Source organism: Pseudorca crassidens, chromosome 10 (assembly GCF_039906515.1).
Source record: "Pseudorca crassidens isolate mPseCra1 chromosome 10, mPseCra1.hap1, whole genome shotgun sequence".
Classification (NCBI taxonomy): Eukaryota; Metazoa; Chordata; class Mammalia; order Artiodactyla; family Delphinidae; genus Pseudorca; species Pseudorca crassidens.
This window is the reverse complement of record NC_090305.1, coordinates 44,680,863-44,699,303: the sequence shown is the minus strand read 5'-3', so window position 1 is coordinate 44,699,303 and position 18,441 is coordinate 44,680,863. Positions and strand designations below refer to the sequence as shown.

At 36.7% G+C, this 18,441-nt stretch overlaps 1 protein-coding gene and 1 non-coding gene across 4 annotated transcripts in view; both read right to left on the bottom strand.

Moving 5' to 3' along the window:
- Positions 1-951: 951 nt before the first annotated feature.
- The window catches only part of LOC137232168 (E3 SUMO-protein ligase ZNF451), an 86,798-nt gene continuing 69,308 nt past the window's right edge, over positions 952-18,441 (bottom strand). For all 3 annotated transcript variants that reach the window (XM_067753519.1, XM_067753517.1, XM_067753518.1), the window contains 2 exons: positions 17,449-17,517; positions 952-3,265 (listed from right to left, as the gene is read on the bottom strand). In XM_067753519.1, coding sequence (XP_067609620.1) covers positions 3,219-3,265; positions 17,449-17,517 — 116 coding nt within the window. In that variant the 3' untranslated portion in view covers positions 952-3,218. The remainder of the gene's footprint in view (positions 3,266-17,448; positions 17,518-18,441) is intronic.
- On the bottom strand, positions 12,085-12,191 carry LOC137233213 (U6 spliceosomal RNA). Its single transcript, XR_010947375.1, has one exon. It is a non-coding gene; the product is annotated as a U6 spliceosomal RNA (small nuclear RNA).

The window sequence follows — 18,441 nt, the reverse complement described above, 5'->3', positions numbered from 1 at the left end:
GGAAACGTGCTGGACTCTCTTTCTCTCACACCCTAGACCCAGTGGGCTCCACCTTCAGAGAACACCCAGGCCTACTCCCACTTGCCTGTCCCCACTCCGCTACTCAGGTTTCGGCCAGCATCACTTCTCTCCTGCATCACCGTGATACCCTCCTACCTGGTCTTCCTGCTTCTGCTCTCATGTCTATGCTTAGCACAGCAGCTACAGTCATCCTTCTAAATAAGGCGCACCACACCACTTCTCAGAAACCTTCAGCGGCCCCTCGTTTGTGAAATGGGTAAAAGCCAAGGTCTTCAGAAGAGGCCTCAGAGGACTCCATCTCCTGTTTCTCTCTGAGCTCATCCCACTCACTCGCCTATGCTAGCCTTCTTGCTTTTCCATGGATGTATCAAGCTCACTTCCAGACTTTTCACCTCCACCTACAGCTCCTCCCCATACACATTTGCTTGGCTCACTCCCTGGCCTTCAGGTCTTTGTTCAAGTTTACCAGAAGGACCTTGACCTCCCTATTACAAATAGCAAGCACTCCTGCCCCGCCCCACCCCCATACTATCTTCCCCTTCCCTGTTTTCCTTCCCCTCTTGTCACCTCTCCCACAGCTGTGCTCCAGAGAGGAGTGTAGGCTTTGTTTCGCTCACTGGTGTATCTCAAGTGCTTAGAACAGCCACGCTGACATACAGTAAGTACTCAATAAATACTTCGTGAGTGAATGAATAAATGAATTGTTTCAAAGAAATTTAAAAGAAAAAAATGATGGAAAAAAAAGTCTTTAAATTGAGGCCCAGCCGATTGAGTCTCCCAGCTGCACTTGCCCAAGGGTGTCCAGAGCAGTCCCTGTACCTTGTTCTTGGGAGAGGCCAGAGTGGAGGGCCAGGTCGTCAGGGGGACAAGGAGTAGGAGAAAGGGCTGGTCTGGTAGGATACCAAGCATCCAGAAAGAAAAAAAAAAAGCTTCTTAACCGAGATATTTTTATTTAAGACAATCAATGATACCACCAACCAGATACTATCAGTACATTATCTACATATCCTTTTTAAAATAAACATATGTTATCCATCATTGCTTTGACAAAAGTTGTTATTCAGGTATAAAAATAAGGAATCACAATAAAAACTTTTTACAAGAAAAAAATCACAATAAAATAAAAAATGAAAACAAACAGGTAAGCATCACTGTCAATGTTAGAAACATTTACTCTTGATAATATTCCCCATAACTTTCTGTAACATCCAGACTACCTCTCCTCCTTGTGTCTAACTTAACTTCAACTTATGAAGTAATTTAAAAGTGATTTTTAATTGCTTATTAAGTAGAAATAGAATCAGTGACAATTATTAATTAAAACATTAAACAACCCAGTTACCTTATTTAAAGGATCATGATGAATTATCCCTTTCCTGTCATATGAAAAGCCTCAGTTACTCTTGACCATAGACACCACACAAGCGTCCTAGTAGAACACAGGCTGCATCCCACCTGTGTGTGGCACCTCCCCTACATCTACTGGACCACTCTTCTTTCTGGAACACTCTTTCTGCTCCTCACTACTGAGCAAGCTCCTGCAGATGTCTTTAAGGTTCGGCTCCATGACTACCACCCAAAGCCTTAACTACTCTAACAAGTAAATTAAAAATACAATGTGGTCACTTTGGAAAAATGACTAGTACATTCTCAAGCTATGATGTGTACTTAAAAAAAAATGCAAGCAGGTAGGACAGAATTGACAGCTTAAGAAATAAAAACACAAATTGGTTTCCAATGTGGATTGAAAAGACTTTATAATAATAATAAAAAAACCCAGTAATACTATTTCACACTAAACTATCTAGTTACAGAGAAAGATCAAAGTTCTAGCCATGATATATTTTTTTTCTGTCTTAAAGAAAAATTTATATTTACAGAAAATTTTAAGTTTGGTAAGTAATTACTACTCGAAATTTTTAGGGATGACATTTCTGGGTCAAATAACTTGAAGCATATACACAAAGACTGTACGACAAACCCCTTCTTAGTCTCCTAATTAGGTAACGTTTTTTATTATTCACAATGTGGCCTCAACATTTAAAAATTAAATATTTAATACCAACAGTAGGAAACTAACATTTTAATGAATAACTAAAATGAAGATACCTCCATATGAAATAAAAATTTTAAAGGGTTAAGGAAGATTACTCCTGAGTAGAACTTTCAACGTTATTTTCTGAAGAATACTATGTTTACACAAATATATATAAAAGAATTAATATTATTAAAAATATGCCTAATTCTATGCAAATATTTTTTACATCATTCCCTTTAAACAGTAGATAATACAAGTCACATAAAAGTCTAAGCAGGGGTTTCCCTGGTGGCGCAGTGGTTGAGAGTCCACCTGCCGATGCAGGGGACACGGGTTTGTGCCCCGGTTCGGGAAGATCCCACATGCCGCAGAGTGGCTGGGCCCGTGAGCCATGGCCGCTGAGCCTGCGCGTCCGGAGCCTGTGCTCCGCAACGGGAGAGGCCACAACAGTGAGGGGCCCGTGTACCGCAAAAAAAAAAAAAAAGTCTAAGCAGGTAAAAGGAATGGCAAAAGTTTCTTTTCACTATTTTCAAAGAAAATTTTTTTTTATTCCAGCAATATGCAGCTCTAATTAAAGCAGGGATATACATATGAGTGAAACCCACAAAGAACATTGCTGATAAAATTTTTCATCTCTTTCCATGATCAGTTTCCATTACTCTCTCCCAATAATCAAAGATCTCAAAGGTATTATATATTAGTGCCACATGAGCAGAATTTACAGAAAAAGTGAGCTATGACAGCTTTATTTATATTCATTTTCACTCCTAAAAAAATAAACTAGAATCATCTGTACTGTACAAATAAAATTAAAGAACCAATTCTATTTGGGAAACATATAAACAATAGTCAAGGGCTTTTCTAATTTTTAATTCTTGTAACCTAAATATATGAATTCAAAGTTAACTGGGAAACATGATACCTATATTAGAATTCATGATTTGTATTTGCATTACCATGTATTCTATTCCTCTATACATTTTTGCAAAATAGCACAAAAATACAAAGCAATATCAGATTTTGAACATATGAAAGCAAAAAAAAGTTTTCAAGTACACTTGTACTAGCAGATTTCTGATCTCCTTTAGAAAACAAACTCAAGAATTTATTATCCTGAGTCTCTTCAAGGCCACTTGATGCTGTGTGGTAATATCTTTAATTACATTTCCTCAAGACTTCTTCTAATCGCTTCTTCTAATTCCACATCTGCATTAAAAAACATAGAAGTTTGATATTTAGAGCAGAAAACTAATAAAGATGTGCTTTATGTAGGTCTCATCAACTACATCTGTATTTTCAGGAAGGAAAGGAAATACAAATTGGAGAAACTGAGGGTAACTTGGCAGTTTCTTCATCATAAAATATGACTATTTTGAAATATAAGAATCTGGATATAATCTCAAACTGAATTATAATATATCTGAGCTTAATTATGCTAAGAAACTTGTAAGTAATTTCCATTTAGGGACGTAGAAACTCAACAAACTTCTGGAATCACTAACAGGTAATCACCAGACTCAACGTGGAAAATGAGTATGTATTTCCAAAAAGATTTGAGGTAATGCATATAAGACTTAAAGCAGAAATAGAAAGCCAAAACCATGAAATGGCAAAATCTCAAAGGCTATTAAAATTTTAGTTTTAAGCTTTCTAGTATCTAAGCAAAGAGTCAAACTCATGGCTATATAATGTCCTCTGAGAAGCATATACACATATGCACTCATTGAACAAATATTTACTGAATGCCCACTGTATACCAGGCACAGAATACAACAGTGAACAAGACTGACATTCTTGTGTTCACAGGTCTTTTTTTCCATTTCCCAAGAATGATGCTACTAAGGTCCAAGAGGGTGGAACTAGGTGTCCGTTTCTTGGCCTTCAGTAGCTTCTCACACCAGATTTATCTCATCCTGTCCAGTCCACGGTCTCCCAGAGCCTACTTGGTTCACAGACACTGGTAATTCTTCTAAGATACAGCCGCACCTTCCTCTGAGCTGGGGCACTAGTGTTATGTAGTTGGCAATTTAAAACACTACAAGCTACTCTACACTGCATTAAGTTAAAGCTAGATTCTGGGTCAGTGAGTTGCCCTAAGATGAATTCAAAGGGATGAAGAAATGCACAGAAAAGCCAAGATGCTCTTAGCAAAGCAGAAAAGGGTGACAAGATTTATTTTTATTAAAACTTCTTACAAAGTTACAGTAATTAAGAGTGTGGGGGCTTCCCTAGTGGCGCAGTGGTTGAGAGTCCGCCAGCAGATGCAGGGGACACGGGTTCGTGCCCCGGTCTGGGAAGATCCCACATGCCGCGGAGCGGCTAGGCCTGTGAGCCATGGCCGCTGAGCCTGCGTGTCCGGAGCCTGTGCTCCGCAACGGAAGAGGCCACAACAGTGAGAGGCCCGCGTACCGCAAAAAAAAAAAAAAAAAAGTGTGGTACCAGTGTAAGAACAGATGAACACACCAAAGGAACAGCATAGACAACTCAGAAACAGACTCATGCATATATGGAAACTAGATTGATAACAAAGGTGGTGATGCAGAAAGGTGGGGAAAGATGATATTCTTAACAAATGGTCAACTAGTAGGCCATATGGAAAAAACCTTAAAATTTACCTCTACCTTATGGAATATACAAAAACACATTTCAGATTTACTGTATATTTAACTATATAATTGTGAAAGGCAAAACAACAAAGCTTCTAGAAGATAATACATGGGAATACCTTCATGACCTTAGTGTAGGTCATTAAATAGGATTAATAATCCTTATTAAATAGGATTCAAAAAACATTATGAAAAAGAATCGTACTTTGGAATGTATTAAAATTACTTTTCTCCACCAAAAGCACCATTAAGTGAGTAAAAAGACAAGACATTGAGTGAGAGAAAATATTTGCAATACATAGATCTTGCTTGTATCCAGAGAGAACTAAAAGATTTTCAACCCAGAAAAATCAATAAAAAGATCATCCAGGGCTTCCCTGGTGGCGTAGTGGTTAAGAATCCGCCTGCCAATGCAGGGGACACGAATTCGAGCCTTGATCCGGGAAGATTCCACATGCCGCAGAATAACTAAGCCCATGCGCCACAACTACTGAGCCTGCGCTCTAGAGCCTGTGCTCAGCAACAAGAGAAGCCACCGCAATGAGAAGCCTGTGCACTGCAACAAAGACTAGCCCCCGCTCGCCACAACTAGAGAAAGCCTGCACACAGCAACGAAGACACAACACAGCCAATAAATAAATAAATAAATAAATAAATAAATTTTTTTTTAAAAAAAGATCATCCAAAAGAAAACTGTCAAGAAATCTGGAAAGGCACTGGCAAAAGATGTGAGGATGGTCAATAAACATTACTCATCAGAAAAATGTAAACTCAAACCACAAAGAAATGACCATCACTAGCTAAAATTAAAAAGACCAATAATTCAATGATTAGTGAAGATGTATCAGTAGATCAACGGGAACTCACATTCAGTACTGGAAGGAAATTGGAACAACCACTTTGGACAAAAACTTGGCATAACCTACTAAAGCTGAATGTCAGCAAGTCCCCGCCGCAGTATACATTCCCAGAAGTGTGGGAATTACTTGTAACAGCCAACCAAATGTCTATAAATAATACATGAGTTGTGATATATGTGTAAAATTATTATAGAGGTATTGAAAATGAACAAACCAAAGCTACATGCTAACAATCAGGTGAATCTGTAAAACAATGTTGACTGAAGGCATCCAGACCCAAAAGAATATAGACTATGCCTGTGCTGTCCAATATGATGGCCACTAAACTATATGTGGCTATTTGTATTTTAATTAATTAAAATTAAATGAGGGGGATGCTTCTAGGGTACTAGTTGTTATGAGTTGAATTGTGCCCCCCCCCGGCAAAAAAGGTATGTCCTTACCCCGGTACCTATAAATGTGATCTAATTTGGAAATAGGGTCTTTGTGGGTGTAAACAAGTTAAGACGAGGTCACTAGGGTGAGCCCTAATTCAATACGACTGGTGTCCTTATTGGAAGAAAATGCTATGTGAAGATAGACTCATAGGTAGAAGATGGCTCCATGATGATGGACGCAGAGATTAGAGGGATGGATGCATCTAAAAGCCAAGGAATGCCTACAACTGCCATTAACAACCAGAAGCTGTGTGTGGGACAACGACCCTACCAACAGCTTGACCTTAGATGTCTAAACTTTAGAACTGTCAGACAATTTCTTTTGTTTTAAGTCACCTAGTTTGTAGTACTTAGTTGAGGAGCCCTAGGAAATCAATACACTGGCAATATTCTGTTTTTCTTAACCTGAAAGATGGTCACCTGCTTTGTGAGATGTTTGTACAATTTTTGTGTGCATTACATACACATATACACACACAGAGAACTAAAATTCTGGAGAATACCAGCATATAAGTTGGGGGAAAGGATCAGAGTTGAAGTGTTCCAGAGTCCTTTTACATTGCATAGAGGTAGACAACATGTACCTGTACTTTAGTCTTTAAGTTATATATAAAAAATGTGGTAAAATGCCAAGGTGACCACAAAAAGAACAGAAACACGAATTTTGGGGCCAACCCATACATAGCTTATAAAACAATTTGAAGAAGCAAAAAGAGGAAGCTAAGAATGAAATAGCAAGAGTAAATACAAAAATATTAATATCTGCAATGAACTTATATGGATTAAACTTGCCAGTTAAAAGACTGGATAAAAACAAAACCAATTTCTAAATGGTTCCACTTCTAATAATAGTGAAGTAGCTTATATTGGATTAACTCTTCCATAGATAACAATTATAAAGTATTTTAAGGCACTGAAGAGCAACAAAAATCAGGTACAAACAGGACAAAAGTTGATCACTGAAAGAAGTGAATTTCATGGAGTTAAATTTGCAGCTTTATGGTTTTGTTTTGGTTTATTTTTTGCCTTAGAGCATGCCTCAATCCTTGTGAAACAAAATGGCAGAACTTCACCCAGAAAGTCAACCTCTTTGTGGCCTTGAGGAGTCAAAGACAGAGTCTGAGTCTGACAGAGAAGCTGGAAAGTGGAGTTGGCGGCAGGAGGGGGGGGGGACGGGGGGGGGACGGGGGAAGGGTGGGTAGGACGAGAGAAAGAAGAGCTCCCAGCAGAAGTGAGAAAGTAACAGAAGAGGATCCTACAAATACTTGGTTGACTTCTGTGTGCTTACCCGGGAGAGGAGCCAAGATTCTCCGTGAAAAGCAACAGTTGGAAAGCTATAAGAAGCAGGCAATTGTAGCGTCGCCTACTGTGGAGGAGGCAGAGTTTGGAGTTTGAGTCTAGAACGTTAACTACCCACAAGGGGAAAAAAACAACTAATGTTCCTCAGGTAAAGTTAACAGAATTCAGAAAATCTATAACTTACATCCACAAACATCCAGTATACATCAAAAATCACTTGACTTGTGGGACTTCCCTGGTGGTGCAGTGGTTAAGACTCCGTGTTTCCAATGCAGGGCGCCCAGGTTTGAGCCCTGGTCCGGGAACTAGATCCCAAATGCATGCCGCAACTAAGGAGCCCGCCTGTGCAACTAAGACCTGACACGACCAATTAAATAAATAAATATATATAAAAAAAAAGAGAGAGAGCTTTCCCATGTATTACCTTATTCAAAAAAAAAAATCACTTGACTTGCAAAGCAACAAGAAATGTGACCCACAGTTCATGAGGAAGAGCAGTCAAAAGAAACTAACCCCCAAGATAATCAAGCCATTGGAATTAGCAGAAAAGGGATTTTAGAAAAGTTATAAATACTTTCAAGGATTTAAGGTTGAGTGGATAGGAAATCTCAACAGAGAACTGAAAACTGTTACAAAAAAAAAAAAACTAAGTGGAAATTCTAGAACTGAGAAATACAATATTTGAAATGGAAAATTTACTAGGGCAGCTTAATACTGGAGGTGTTATAAGGTTGAACAATAAACTTGAAGTCTGAACAATAGAAATGATCAAATATGAAGAACAGAGAGAAAAAAAACTAGAAGAAAATGAACAAACCTGTGGATAAATTTAAGCTAACATATGTATAACTGGAGTTCCAAAAGAAAAGAAGAGAGACAGAGAGTGGGGCAAAAAATTATGAAGAAATAATTGAGAGAACCTATAAACTTACAGATACAAGAAGCTAAGAAAACTCCAAGTAGGCTACAAAGACAACCACATCTAGGGGCATTATCAAAAACTGCTAAAATCAAGGACAAAGAGGAAATACTAAGGGCAACAAGAGAAAAAAAAAATGATACTTTACATATTAGGGAACAATAATACAAATTATAGTCACTTGTCATGACAAACAATGGAGGCCACACGATAAGACAATGGAGTAACATCTTTAAAGTGCTGAAGGGAAAAAATACTGGTCAACCAGAATTCTGAAGCCAGAGAAAATATCCTTCAAAATTAAAGGGAAAATAAAGATATTTTTATATAGATGAAAACAGAATATTCAACACTAGCAAAACTGCATTGTATAAAATAGGAAGTTATTTAGGCTGAAGAAAAATGACATCAGATGGAAACTGTAATCTACTGGAAAGAATGAAGGTCATTTGAAATGGTGACTATGTGGGTAAATATAAAAGAATATATATTTCTTCTTCTCTTTCTTTAAAACTCACAGCCCTGTTTAAAGCAAAAAATAACATTTTCTTGTAGAATTTATAACAAAAGCAAATATATACATATATTTTTTAGAGCAACCATAAAAATTAAAGAAAAGAGCTAAAACATCAAGTAGGTATATTAAAATAGTAAACATTAAATAAATATAATGGAGTAAAATATAGATATTATAATAATCCAAAAGAAGGCAAAAAAGGGGGGAACTAAGAGGTAAAAGAGGGAACAAAAAGAAAATAAAATGGCAGAGAGGAATCCAACCATGTGAGAAATTACATTAGATGTTAAGGGACTAAACAACTATTAAAAAGTAGAGGCTGTTAGAGTAAATCAAAAAGTAAGATTGAACTTTACGGTGTCTATAAGAGATGTAGTTTCAAAATAAAGACATAAATAGATTGAAAGTAAAAGGATGGAAAAATATATACTGTGAAAAATTAAGCATAAGAAAGCTTGAGTAGCTATATTAATATCAGAAAAGAAGATTTCATGATAAAAGGTATTACCAGAGATAAAGAACATTTCATAATATCATAATGAAAAACAGGTCATTTCATTACGAAGACACATCAGAAATGTATATGCAACTAAAAACAGAACTTGAAAATACAAAAATATAAAATGAGGGAACTAAAGAGAAAAAATAAATCTACAATCATTGATGAAGAAGTTCACTGTTCCTACTGTAGTAACTGAGAGATCAACTAGATTAAAAAAAATCACAGTAGATCTGATATTATCAACCACCTTGACCTAATTGACATGTATAAAATACTTTACTTAGTAAACACAGAAAATACATTCTTTTCAAGTGCGTATGGAATGTTCATCAAGACAACCCACATGTTGGGCCATAAAAGTCTCAATAAATTTCAAAAGATTTAAATTTCACAGGGTATACTCTCTTACCACAACAAAATTAGATTAGGAATGAATAATAAGACATTCAAGTATTTGGAAATTAAACAATATACTTCTAAAGAGCCAAGAGATCAAAGGAGAAAATATAAGGAAAATCAGAAAATATTTTAAACTGATAGCAAAAATACAATATGAAAAGGTGTGGAACACGGCAATAAGTAGAGAATTGACAAACTACAGTCTGTGGGCCAAATCCAGTCCACCAGCAATTTTTGTAAATAAAGTTTTATTGGATACATCCACACTCATTTATGTATTGTTTAGGGCTGTTTTCATGCTATAATAGCAGAGCTGAGTAATTGTAACAGACACCACAAAGCCTAAAATGTTTACTATCTGGTATTTTACAGGAAAAGCTTGTTCACCCTGGCTTAGAGGGAAATAAACACCTTTAAATGTTTACATTAGAAAACAAGAAAAAATTTAGGTCAACAATCTAAGTGTCACATTAAAAAGCTATAAAAGATGAGAAAATTAAACCCAAAGTAGAAGAAAGGAAATAATAAAGAGCAGAAATCAGTGAAATGGAAAGCAGACCAAAAAGAGAGAAATTACCAACTAAAAACAGTTCATTCCTTGAAAAGACTAAATAAACTGATAAACTTTTAGTTAGTGATCAAGAAAGAGAGAAAACAAAAATTACCAATATCAGGAAAAAATGAGAAGATATCACCAGAGATCCTACAGAAATAAAAAAATATGTAATAAAGGAATATTATTATGAACAACTTTACATTGGTACATTTGACAATCTAGGTAAAATGGACAAATTTCTTGAAAAACACTATTCTCGAACACTAACACAAGATTAAACAAAATCTACCTATAAATATATTAAAGAAAGTAATTATTTTAAAAATTATTTATTTATTTAATATCTTTATTTGGAGTATAATTGCTTTACAATGTTGTGTTAGTTTCTGCTGTACAACAAAGTGAATCAGCTATACATATACATATATCCCCATATCCCCTCCCTCTTGAGCCTCCCTCCCACCCTCCCTAACCCACCTCTCTAGGTTGTCACAAAGCATCGAGCTGATCTCCCTGTGCTATGCAGCAGCTTCCCACTAGCCATCCATTTTACATTTGGTACTGTATATACGTCAATGCTACTCTCTCACTTCGTCCCAGCTTCCCCTTCCCACCCTGTGTCCTCAAGTCCATTCTTTATGTCTGTGTCTTTATTTCTGCCCCGCCACTAGGTTCATCAGTACTGTTTTTTTAGATTCCATATATGTGTCTTAGCATATGGTATTTGTTTTTCTCTTCCTGACTTACTTCACTCTGTATGACAGACTCTAGGTCCATCTACCTCATTACAAATAACTCAACTTTGTTCCTTTTAAGCGCTGAGTAATAGTCCATTGTGTATATGTGCCACATCTTCTTTATCCATTCATCTGTCAATGGACACTTAGGTTGCTTCCATGTCCTGGATACTGTAAATAGTACTGCAATGAACACTGTGGTACATGTATCTTTTTGAATTATGGTTTTCTCAGGGTATATGCCCAGTAGTGGGATTGCTGGGTCATATGGTAGTTCTACTTTTAGTTTTTTAAGGAAGCTCCATACTGTTCTCCATAGTGGCTGTATCCATTCACATTCCCACCAACAGTGCAGGAGGGTTCCCTTTTCTCCACACCTTCTCCAGCATTTGTTGTTTGTAGATTTTTTGAAGATGGCCATTCTGACCAGGGTGAGGTGACACCTCATTGCATTTTTAAAAAATAAATTTATTTATTTTATTTTGGCTGCATTGGGTCTTTGCTGCTGCATGCAGGCTTTCTCTAGTTGCAGCGAGCGGGGGTTACTCTTCGTAGCGGTGCACAGGCTTCTAATCGCGGTGGCTTCTCTTTTGTGGAGCACGGGCTCTAGGCGCACGGGCTTCAGTAGTTGTGGCTTGCAGGCTCTAGAGCGCAGGCTCAGTAGTTGTGGCACACAGGCTTAGTTGCTCTGCAGCATATGGGATCTTCCCAGACCAGGGCTCAAACCCATGTCCCCTGCATTGGGAGGCAGATTCTTAACCATTGCACCACCAGGGAAGTCCCTCATTGTGGTTTTAATTAGCATTTCTCTAATGATTAGTGGTGCTGAGCATCTTTTCATGTGTTTGTGGGCAATCTGTATGTCTTCTTTGAAGAAATGTCTATTTAGGTCTTCTGCCCATTTCTGGATTGGGATGTTTGATTTTTTGATATTGAGCTTCATGAGTTACTTGTATATTTTGGAGATTAATCCTTTGTTGGTTGCTTCATTTGCAAATATTTTCTCCCATTCTGAGGGTTGTCTTTTCGTCTTGTTTATGGTTTCCTTTGCTGTGCAAAAGCTGTTAAGTTTCATTAGGTCTCATTTGTTTATTTTTTATTTTACTTCCATTACTCTAGGAGTTGGGTCAAAAAAGATCTTGCTGTGATTTATGTCATAGAGTGTTCTGCCTATGTCTTCCTCTAAGAGTTTTAAAAATATGGAATGCTTCACGAATTTGCATGTTACCCTTGCACAGGGGCCATGGTAATCTTCTCTGTATTGTTCCAATTTTAGTATATGTGCTGCCGAAGTGAGCACAGTAAATTTATTATTAAAAGACTCCCCAGAAAGAAAACTCCAGACCCAAATAGTTTTACCAGTGAATTCTCTGAAACATTTAAACATTTAAAGAAGAAATAAAATTGGTCTTAGAGTGAATATACAACAAAATGGCAGAGTAGGCAGCTCTAAACACAGAAATACTGAAACACAAGCAGAAACTGTCAGAAACGACTTTGTCAGAAGTCTGGAAAACATTCACAGCAACCAAGCAAACACTGAATCAAGAAAAAGGCAAATAAAAGCAGTAGGAAAGCCTAATGGTATTTTCACTTGCCCTCTCCTCACCACCTCCCCGTGCCTCCGCAGCAGCCTCGAAGATGGCAGCCCATACTCCTAGTGTGGGACCCTTGTCCCTGGTTCCAGACAGAGCAGAGCAGAACTCACAAATTATTGTGTTTGTTCTAATCTGTCTGGGGGCTACCTGAAGGACTGAAACAAGGCATTCATCTCTATTTTACGAAGCTCAGAACCCACTCAGGGCAGAAAAGCAGGCTGCATTGCTCAGAAACACTGTAAGACAAATAAAAAGCCCACAGCCTGGGGTAAAAGATTATGGTTGAGACATACAATAGAACACTTAATATCTGAGAGGAAAAGCCATGAAGAGAATTTCCTTGGGAAATCAGGGCATTCAAAAGCACCTATGTGTACTGGGGAATTTAGGACCCAGGACACGATGCATGCTCAGAAAATACCTCAGAAGACACCAAGCCTTCACCACTGGCTGATCTGTAGGTTCAGTGCAAGCCTGGCTAAATGCTGAAGGGCCCTAACACACAGCCAATCTGCAAAACCAGAGAGAGGTTGTTTTTTGTTTTGTTTTGTTTTGTTTTAGCTCCTGGTATTCAAGGAAATCTCTGTTAAAACACTAATTGAACAAAAGCTTAAAGGAACAGAGACTTCAATGACCAGATGTGACAAGGAATACAGTTATTGCAAAAATGGTTTGGAAAAGTAACTAAACAAACGGACAACCGCAGCCTTTGACAATCACGAACAGCAAACTCTGGGGAAGAGGTAGAATCTGATTTCCAGAGGTACTACATTATAATATTTGCACATCCAATTTTCAACAACAACAAAAACACAGATAATACAAAGAAACAGGAAAGTATGGCTCATTCAAAGTGAAAAAAATTGAGTTAAATTATCCCTGAGGACACCAAGACATTGAATTTACTAAACAAAGACTTTAAACCAACTGTCTTACATACGTTCTAGGAGCTAGAGTAAACTATGGACAAGGAAGTAAAGGAAACCAGTAAAACAATGTATGAATAAAATGAGAATATCATAAAGAGATTGGAATTATGAAAGGCCACCAAATAGAAATTCTGGAGCTGAAAAGTACAACTAAAATGAAAAATTCATTACAGGAGTTTAACAAAATTAAGCAGACAGAAAAAAGAATCAGCAAATTAAATGTCCCAGATTTGATGAAAGATATAAATCTACACATCCAAGAAGCCCAACAAACTCCAAACAGGAGAAACTCAAAGAGATCCACACTGAGACAAATTATAGTCAAATTGTCAAAAGCCAAAATCAACAGAAACAGCAAGAGAGAAGCAACTCATCACATGTAAAATTTTTAATAACACTAATAGCTTATTTCTCATCAGAAATCATGGAGACCAGAAGGCAGTGAGATATATTTAAAGTGCTGAAAGGGAAAACAAAACCAAAACTGTCAAGCAAGAATTCTATATCCAGAAAGAATGGAGAAGAAATCAAGACAAAGCTAAAGGAGTTTGTTACTAGCAGATCTGCCCTGCAAGAAATGCTAAGGGAATCCTTCAAGTTGAACTGAAAGGACATTAGACAGTGACTCAAATCTATATGAAGAAATAAAGAACATTTATGGCAAATATGTCCTTGTTTTTCTTTTATATGTCTAAGTCTATGTTTCTCTTATTCTCTTTTCTCTCTGCCTTAATTTCACTCTCTTTGAAAGAGAGGTAATATGACAAAATAAGAAAGAACCCAGTAATGGGAGTTAGAAGACCTATATCGAACCATGCTCCAATCATTTTGAGGCTGTGAATCTTAAGACAAATTACTTAATGTTTGGAAGACTAAGTTTTTATGTAAAATAAGGAGAATATTCTGACTCTCATAAGTTGTTAAGATTAAGAGCAGTTTTCAAAGTATTAGATTTTTCATAAGCATTAATTGAAGTTAAAACTGAACACACTAGTCTCTTATCCTTTCTTTGTGGCCACAGTATAGAGTTTTACTGTTTATGTTACATTATAATATTAATAATTATATTGATGACTGCTATTAATTGAAGGAACTCTAAGGCAAATTGCTGACATTTACAGAAAGACTGTTTTGCATTGGCAATCATCCACATAATGCTGTCTTCTTTCTTTTCCAAGGATTTGAGTCAGAATACCTCTGTTAAGTGTGCATGCTTCCAGAGCACACCTTACATGCAGGTAACAGTGACTAATGATAATGATCAAAATCATAGGGAATTCTCTTGTTAGTGGTTAGGACTCTGCACTTTCACTGCCAAAGGCACAGGTTCAATCCCTGGTCGGGGAACTAAGATCCTGCAAGCTGTGTGGCCAAAAATAAATAAATAAATAAGTCACAATAACAGCAGCAGCAACCAATACATACACTGCTTACCATGTGCCAGGCTACTCTAGTAAGGTAGGTATACTAGTATTCCTGAGGAAACTGACACACAGTGAAATTAAGGGACTTGCACAATATTATATAACTTGTAAGCAGCAGAGCTGAGATAAAATAGGACCTTTATGATTGACTTGGGTAGTTACAATCTGATACAGGTCTACAGAGAACAACAAAGAATGAGACAGAAGACTGGAGATAAATCATGGTGGGCGGAGATGCGGCGACAAGAGAAACTGCCTTTCCTCAAGGCAAAAAGATCATAAGCAAATTGATCCTGCTTTTTGCCACTCATTTGTCAGGCTTTTAAAGTGTTGTGTTGGGAAGGGAAGGAATGAGAAGAGATTTGAGAAGTTACTTATACTTTTTTGAGTTTTGCTATTAGGTCTAGACTAGAACATCACTTTGCTCCCATGGTGCAGGGTCAACAAAATCACCCAATATTCTCCCAGCCAAATGGCCTCTGTCTTAATTTCCTTTATTCAGTTATAGGGAGATGGGTCCTCGTAGCTCTAATGTGTTATAAGTTTATTCATTCAACAATCATTTAGTGCTAAACACTGTGCTAGGTGTTGTTGAAATAAAGATAAATGAAACATGATCCTACTCCTTGAGGAGCTCATGGTCTGGTGGGGATGAGAGATGCAAACAAAAAAAATGTTTAAATTGGAGGGATTCTAGGAGTGGTAGTGGGTAGCTGTCTCTAAAAATGGAAGATCTAAGAGGCACTGATCAAACAAAATTGTCTACAAAATTGGTAATTCTATATGGTTCAACCTAAGAGATGATATTTGAGCTAGTTCTTGTTGGGGGAAAAGAAGGGGCAAAGGAAGGTATTAGAGGCAAGTACAGAGGAGGCCACACTCCCTAACTTACAAGTGTAACACTATGTGCTTCTCACACTCATTTTACATAAAGCATCAGGAAATGAAAGAAAACACACACGTAACACCACTTTGATTTTTCTTGAAATTAGAGCATTATATCCTTTCTTCATAGAACAACTAGTTAAAAGTTTGAAGTATCTTTTCTTGAATCCATTAATGGTAATCCTTCTTCCAAACTAAGACATGATAAAGATGTAAAAACTCTCAAAATCTCCCAACCATAAAATGTATTACATAGATAACAAAACACTAGAAATTCTGGTACATATTCATTTATACACATCTCAGATTTCCTGGGTTAGCTAGGAGCCCACAGAACTGTGGAGGTTTCTCAAGTGTGTTTATTTAAAAGTTATAATTTTGTTTGGCATTTTCCATGGGATTAGTCATGGGTAGTACATGAAGGTTGCAAAGTCTGAGCTACTTAGATGCTCAACGGTGTTTATCTTTTCATGGCCTTGATAAACAACTTAGCTGGCAGTTTTTGTTTAAAACTCACAAAATGTTCTTTCACCTGTTTAACTCATCATTATGTGGCTGCTAAGCACTGAGCCAGACCTTGCAAGACCATGTTGGGAAAACAAGTTGGTCAGAAAACTTGCTTCCAATTAGGCTGCAGATTTACTGCCAACTTTGTTTAACCAGTGAATTTTGACTATAAGAGGGAAAGATCAGTCTTCTACTTCACTGAATGGATGAATCAGTTCCACTGCCACACTCAAATTTCCAACCCCAGATAGCACAAAGATCCAGTGTGCTCCTAGTCAGACTAATTGTACTCTAGGAGAGCACAAGGAGACGTGCAGAAACAAACCAGGTGGCCATTCTGTGTGTGCTTGTTTTGCTACGTTTCCCTCTCTAATTACACATTTCCACTCTCAAATCTCCACCAACAAATACTACACTGGAACTATACTATGACTCCTACTGTCGTCCTTGAATGTCAAAGATGCCAAAAGAAAAGTTTCAACTACTTTAGTGAAGGTTCAAGTATTTTCCAAAATCTGTTGTTTCACTTCCCCCCAGGGTTATTAAAAAGCACAGTCTGTTATGGAAAAACCATAGTAAAAACTGGACTTATGTCACAACCAAATAGTGGTACAGCAAGTAAATTATTTGATGTGAAGTAATATAAAAAGTTCTCTTTAACCTATGGAAGGAAATACCTTTTCCTTTAAGAGGAGGGAAACATAATTAATTTATTTAAAAAGTCCACTAATATTCAGATGTAAGTGCTTGCTTTTATAGTTCTACTGCAAAACTTTAATATTCTTAATTTAATACTACTCAAAATAAATAAAAATTAGGACACCAAAATCTTCTCCTATCCCTGGAACAGCAACTTTTTCTGCAAAGGGTCAGAAAATATTTATTTTAGGCTTGGCTGCGGGGTGGGGGAGGATCTATTATTTGTATCACAACTACTCACCCTTGCTCTTGCGACATCAAAGCAACAGCGCAGACAATACTTACACAACAGAGTGTGGCTGAGCTCCAATAAAACCTTATTTACAAAACCAGGCAGTCGACTGGCTGATTTCTCTTTTAGCCCCTAAATCATCTTACACGAGGAAATGCAAACTATCCTTTAAATGAGAGAACAATTTTTTTTTTTTTTTATACTCAGTGGTAGGAGGGATGAAGTGAAAGAGGGAGAAATTTAAAAAAAACATACAGATACAGTCAGGAAGGGATTAGGTTACCTTCTGTGGATCTGAATTCTTCTCCCATTGAAGTACTCTTCATACCCAGGTTATCATCACTGTCACATTCTGTAAAGAAGAATAAATTCAAATGTACTTCTGAAAAAGTTTTGTGCCATAATTTATGTATTCTAAGACAATGTGACTTTCAATGACTTCTCCCATACCCAAGCTTACTAATTACAATCCATTAGTATTACACAACTTTCCTTAGAGATTTGTGTGTTTTTTAATGCTTACCAAATAATATTACTTAAATTGAGAAAAAGATAAAAATGAATGAAATAGGCAATTTGATTTTGGCTCCATATTCAAAAAATTATTTGAAAAAGTTCTTTTTGCATGTTGAGGAAATATAAAATCCTAGTATATTTTTAAAAACTGTGTATTTTAAAAAGCTAGTATGTTTATTTGGATCTAGCAAATAAACTCCGAAGTTTCATTTGCATGAAATCATCTTTAAAAGATTTTTAATGATGACAGATAAAATTCTCCTGTATTTTGAAAATCATATGCATTCATCTCTATAGAGACCATAGATTTATATTAACAGTGTCTCTGCATGGCACAAACTCACTTGATGCCTTATATGCTTACTGAGAGACCTAAGGCTTTAAAATAATGACATGACTGACCAGGTATTACAAAAGTCACTTAAAATATGAACGTGGTACCATCAGGGACCCAGTATTTGGCTTTCCACCTTAACTACATTTAAATCAATTTCTATCAGAGTGACTGAATCAGGGATTAAATAACCCTGATTGTGTATTCAATACAAATCACATGGACGTATTTGCTTCTGTGAAAATATATAAAAACTAACAATATACATTTAAAAATTTATCAATATATCACTGTTTATAAATAAAAACCACTATATTTCTCTTATATTCCTTTGCTGCAAAAATTTATTACGAGTCACCTTTTGCTATTCCAGCAAAAAAAACTATTGCTTTTTCTATAATATGTTATATACACCTACTACTTCAA